Raw genomic sequence first — 6,019 nt, 5'->3', positions numbered from 1 at the left:
GGGGGGGGGGGTTTCTTTACGTCCCCCAACATCTTAGATCACTGCCCTAAATCCCTTAGCAACAACCAATCATCTGTACCCTCTCGCCCTGGTGCTGCCCCTCCCCATATTGTTCCATAAATTTGTGAGAATAGTGGGGCAGGGGGTCTTTTGCTTAAGCCACTGACCTGGTAAGAGCAAAGACCCTAACTTAAGTTAGCTAATAAACTTTCCTATTGCATTTGCATTGTTGAGTGTTGGCATATTCCTCTCCGAGCATCTCCTTCATAACCTGGGCACAACAAGGAGAGCTATTGAATATAATTTCCAAGTTGCTGACTCGAATAACAAGGTACATGTAGATGAAGAATGTAACTGGGAAAGCATATTTTTGGAGAAGGGAAGTACTTTGATTTTGAATGTGTGGAAAACGAGATGCTTGTGGAAGTCTAGTGCTATGTCTTGTAGGTAGAAGGATGGTTGAATTTGGTGTTCAGGAGCGAGGTCTGGGAAAAGACAAATCTTAGTGTTACCAACATTGTGTTGAATTTGGAATGTAAGTGTGGTAGAGAAAATAATGGCCTCCCCAAGATGTTCATGGCCTAATCCTTGTGAATATGTTATGTTATATGGCAAAGGGGAATGAAGGTTGCAGATCAAATTAAGGTTGCTAATCAATTGATCTTAAAGTAGAGAGATTATCCCGGACTCTCTGAGTGACCCACCACCATCGAGTTGATTCTGATTCATGGCAACACTGTAGGACAAGGTAGAGCTATCCCTTCTGGTTTGCAAGGCTTACTCTTTACAGAAGCAGACTACCACATCTTTCTCCCATAGGGCTGGTGTGTTCAAACCTCTGACCTTTTGGTTCGCAGCCGAGTTCTTAACCAATGTGATCAATGTAATCACAAAGTTCTTACAAGTCAAAGACATAAGTTAGAGGAGATGTGTCTATGGAAGAGAGGCGCAGAGAGATTCCATGTTGCTAGCTTTGATGATGGAGGAAAAGGGCTATCAGGCAACCTTTAGAAATTGGAAAAGTTTGGAAAAGGAAAGGAGGCTGTAAAATTGAAATAATTATATGAAATTTTTAAATAAATTTGAAATAATTGCTTGAAGTAGTTCATCTTTTTGCTCTTTCTTAGCTTTGTTATCTTGATAACTTAAAGCAGCATAATTTTTTAGTTTGAATTATCCACACACTTACTGTCTAATCTCTTTTCTTTTGGGATATGGACTTTGTTTGCTGAATAGATCTACAGATTCATGATTTTCCCTAGGCTTAAAATTTAAAGGAAGAGATTCTTTCTTCATAAGTTTCAAGTTCTATTGCCACCATCGAATAGACACATAAATGGAATTGGAGAAAGGTACATTAAGAATTCTCTCTGATATAATGGTTCTTGAGAAATATTACCATCACATCGAAAAATAAAATATATTTTTTCCCATTAAATAATTGTTTATTTGAACCCCCAAGGAGAATTCATTAGGTTCTCTTGTGCTGTTTAAGTTTCAAATACAACTTGGAGACAAAAAAAAATTAATGTGTCATGTTACATTTTGTCAGAAAAGTAACTTGAAGATAGTTCAAAAACAAATCTGAAAACATTTGCTTATGCAGCATAGTCTTCTCAAAAGTTATTTTTAAAGACTGAGGAATTAGGCACCTGTTGGTTTTGCCAGCTGGTATAGACATTAAAAATTACTGTCACTTCTCCACCCTCTACTCTATTTTGCACCTGTTACTACTTGAGTTATGGGCATTTCACACGTGGTAATTTAATAAGGTTAGTTCACATGTCAGTGCAGTAGATGTTATCCCACTGGAGGTTAAAGAAGTTTTATAAAGTCTTATGGGAAAAGCATTAACTATAAAATTTGAGACTAAAAATTTTGTACCTTGTAGATATCACAGTTTCCTAATTGAAAAATTTTAAAGGAGTGCAGAAGATAAGAAGTTTAGCCACCTATCCCAACACAAAAACAAGTGTTTTATGATTAGACTATTTCTCAACTTGTCTACATGGTGACATAATTTTTCAGAACATTTTTATTGCCCAATGCAACAACACAATACAAATACGTATGTATATCCAGAGCTGCATTGTCTAATGTGGTGATTATCAGCCACATGTCATTATTTAAATTCAATTGTAAATTAATGAAAATTCAATTAAAACTTCAATTCTTCAGTTGCACTAGTCACATTTCATGTGGCTAATGTCTACCATATTGGACAATGCAGATATAGATTTCCATTGTTCCAGAAAGTTCTGTTGGAAGGGGTTGTGTGAAATACCCATTGTTCTTTGGAGATCATGAGACTATAATGCCATTTTTCCTTAAAAGAGTGATTGTAATGTTCCAATATCATCTTAAGTGCAAAAGCATAGGTCAAAGTTGAAGTTGTCTGCTGGAATCTGAGACACCTTTGCTAAAGATAGAAGGAACAAGTAGACCTGAAGCTCCCACATCAGGAAAAAGTTGCTTCAGCTTCTAAAAATATGTAGGCAGGAAAATACTATTCAGAGATTATATATCCCGTATATCACAGAGATCATTTTTTGAGGGGTGTTGTAGGTACCTGGGTGGCATAAACAATTTGCCCGGGACTACTAACTTAAAGTTTGGAGGTACAAACCCACTCAGCAGCTCCACAGGAGGCCTGGTGATCTGCTTCCATAAAGATTACACCCAAGGAAAGCCTAAGGAGCAGTTCTACTCTGCAACACATGGGGTTACCATGAGTTGGAATTGACTCCACAACGGGCTTGGTTCTCTGGTTGTTGCTGTTGGTTGCCATCAAGTGGACTCCAACTCATGATGACCTTTGTATAACAGATTACTTCAGCTCTTCTAAATATTTAGCTATTAAATTTCCACTTCTGCTTCTCCTTCTAAAGGAAAAATGAAACATTATAGCATTCTAAGATGATAGAGTGAGTTTACACCATGAACTTTTCTGTCAGTTAGTCCTTCCCCTCTGTTACATGTATTAAAAGACAGAACGGAGGTCTTAGGACCTGTATATGCAAAACAGGGCCATCAGAAGAGGAGAAGGACTATTAATAAATGGAAACTTGAGTTCTTGAGTTCTTGAGCAGTAATCTAACCCTCAGAGAGGTTTTTTTTTTTTTTTTTAAGTAACAGCTGAAAGGTCACTTTAAATTTTATCCTTGAAATCATTCACTGAGAAAAATCAAGGGCTTACTAGAATCCTCTAATAGGCCAGATTGTCACTCTGAAAAACTTCAAGCTATGAACACAATGGTTTATACAAAACTGAAGAAATCTGCCTTCACCTTAAATTGCCTGGATAGTTTACATGAAAACTCCTCTGACCCCAACTGAGTGATCCACTTCTTCAGTAAAGCAGGGTTATCTTTTCTAATTCAATTTGTTATTGTGATATAGATCGCAATGATTTGTTCTTTCAAAAGTTCAAAATTCATCAGTTATTCTATACATTTAACAAAAGTATTGAAGTTTCAAAAATTATTTTCATTAACTAAGAAGATAAAAACACAATGTGACTTGAACATACCAGACTGACCAAGAATTATTTATTGATTCATTATGTTAAAGATGTTCATTGACCCATGGTGGATAAAGATTGGTGCTTAGATTTGAAACTGTCAATGTTTATCTTTCTTGTCTAGAGTAGCAGACACTTGATTTGTGTTGTTTGAATACAATTCAAAGAGAATATTAAGATATATAAAAATTTAGTAAGTCCTTTAGTTTAGAAGAAAACAGATTGCTTTTCTGAATGATGGTCAACAGATCTGGACAGTTAGTCATGGGTGTTATTAAAACCAGGTGCCAATCAGTCTTCATAAACAATGCTTGTTCTACAAAGGAAAAGGGAAAATGAATTAGATGTTGATGGCATCTTTTCAGAAAGAAAACTGGAGAGAAAATAATGTGAAGTGTAAAAGAAGAAAAAGCACAAAATGAACCACCACTTATGAGTGAAGTCATTTCCTGGCTGTGAGAATCTGACCGGGCTTACCCTTGGGCTGTTATAATATAGCAGGAAAATTTAACAAGTACCTTAGTTATTCAAAGAATTTAGACTTTTGCTTTTATTAGTGTTATTTTCCAAGTAAACTTGTTAACTAGTTTGTGGTTTGCTGAGTTTCCACTGCATAACTACAGTCAAAGATAGGATTTTTCGATGGAAGCAAAAATACACTTAAAGTTACTCTCTTTCTAAAGAACTTATCTCAAGTACTCAACGTTATCTGTTAATATAAATAACTCTTAATTTAAGAACCAATATGACTTATTTCTATAGCACATAAAACAAGCTGTTAAATTAAAAAAATACAGTATGAGGAAAGTCCTAAACATTAAAGAGGGAACAGGTATATACCTTGAGATCTCCATTTAGATAGACATGATGTGCTTGACAAAAGCTGTAGGGGTAACACAGACAGTTTAGAGTTAGAAAATAGTCAAATTTAATAAAAGATTTAGCTGTAACCCTTTATTTTCTTAAGCTGAGTAGCTCACTATTGTTAATACTGAATTAATGGCCTTTCCTTCATTTCAGAGAATTAGTTTTTTAAATAGGTGATACATCCACATGGTTAATTTTTTTTTTAATATTGTTTTTGTTACTGTTAGCAGCCATCAAGTAAGACCCCAACTCATGACTCATGGCAACCCTGTGCACAACAGGATCTGACTGTTGTGATCCTTGTGGTCTTCACTGGCTGAGTTTTTATTAGTAGATTGCCAGTCCTTCTTTGTCTTAGTCTGGAAGCTCTGCTAACCCTTGTTCAGCATCACAGCAGCATGAGAGCCTCCACTGACAGATGGGTGATCACTGTGCTTGAGATGTGTGGCTGGGGACCAGACCAGGATGAGTTCACCACTGAATCACCATGGCCTTCCTTTTAAAGTATGTTGTTGTGTGCTGTCTAGACAATTCAACTCATAGAGACCCTATAGAACAAAATACAACTTCTCCATAGGGTTGCTTAGGGTATAATCTTTATGGAAGTAGATAGTCAAGTTTTTTCTCCAGTGGAGTGGCTGGGTGAGTTCGAATCATCAACCATTCTGTTAGCAGCCAAGTGTTTAACCATTACACCACCAGAGCTCTTTTCTTAAAGTATACCACTGCCATTGAGTTGATTCCAATTCACAGCGAACTTATACAACAGAATAAAACTGCCCCATAGGGTTTCCAAGACTGTCAATCTTTATGGAAGCAGACTGCCTCATCTTTCTTGTGCAGAGCAGCTAGTGGGTTTGAACCACAGAACTTTTGACTAGCAGCCACTATTGCACCACCAACCAGAACTTCTTTTTTTTTAGAAGGGTATATAACAAAAGGAGCTCTGGTAGTGTAGTGCCTAAGGCACTTGACTGCTAACCAGAAGGCTGGTGGTTCAAACCCACCAGCCACTCCTCAGAAGGAAGATGGGGCAATCTACTTCCATAGTGATACTGCCTCGGGAACCCAAGGAGGGGTCGCTATGAGTCAGGTCTGACTCAACAGCACACAACAGAAACAACATAACAAAAATGTCTTCCTCACTCATGAATCCCAGCCACCTTTTTCCTGTCTTTATAGCTAAGTTGGCAGAGCTCCTTTTTACACAAATAGTGGAATACTGTACATACTATTTTGTACTTGCTTGTCTCAATTAATATGTCTTTGACTCTTTGACATATTACCATAACCATGTATAAGAGTGTCATTATTGTTTTCAGAGCTTCAGAGTACTTCATAGTGCGGCTGTACCAGAATTAATTTAGCTTATCATAGATATGATAGACTTTAAGGTGTTCAAATATTTGCTATTATGAATAATACAATAATGAATAACAATGCACATATGGTCATTTCATACATGTGAAGTATTATCTCAAAGTTATATCCCTCAAGGTAGATTTACCGGAATTAGTAGTGATTACATCACCCTCAGTAGTTTAACAATTTTACATTCTCATCAAGAATGAATGAGATTTCCTGTTTCTACATACTCTTCAACAACACAATGGGGTAAAAATTTTGACCTTT

At 36.6% G+C, this 6,019-nt stretch overlaps 1 protein-coding gene across 1 annotated transcript in view; it reads right to left on the bottom strand.

Moving 5' to 3' along the window:
- Positions 1 to 4,374: 4,374 nt before the first annotated feature.
- MYL1 (myosin light chain 1) overlaps positions 4,375 to 6,019 on the bottom strand; it is a 17,054-nt gene continuing 15,409 nt past the window's right edge. The window contains 1 exon segment of the mRNA XM_042783540.1: positions 4,375 to 4,403. Coding sequence (XP_042639474.1) covers positions 4,375 to 4,403 — 29 coding nt within the window.

This window comes from Orycteropus afer, unplaced genomic scaffold (assembly GCF_000298275.1).
Source record: "Orycteropus afer afer isolate SDZICR_OR568_19922 unplaced genomic scaffold, OryAfe1.0 scaffold00002, whole genome shotgun sequence".
NCBI classification, from domain to species: Eukaryota; Metazoa; Chordata; class Mammalia; order Tubulidentata; family Orycteropodidae; genus Orycteropus; species Orycteropus afer.
Note: the sequence above shows the minus strand (reverse complement) of the source record. Positions and strands in the feature narration are given on the sequence as shown.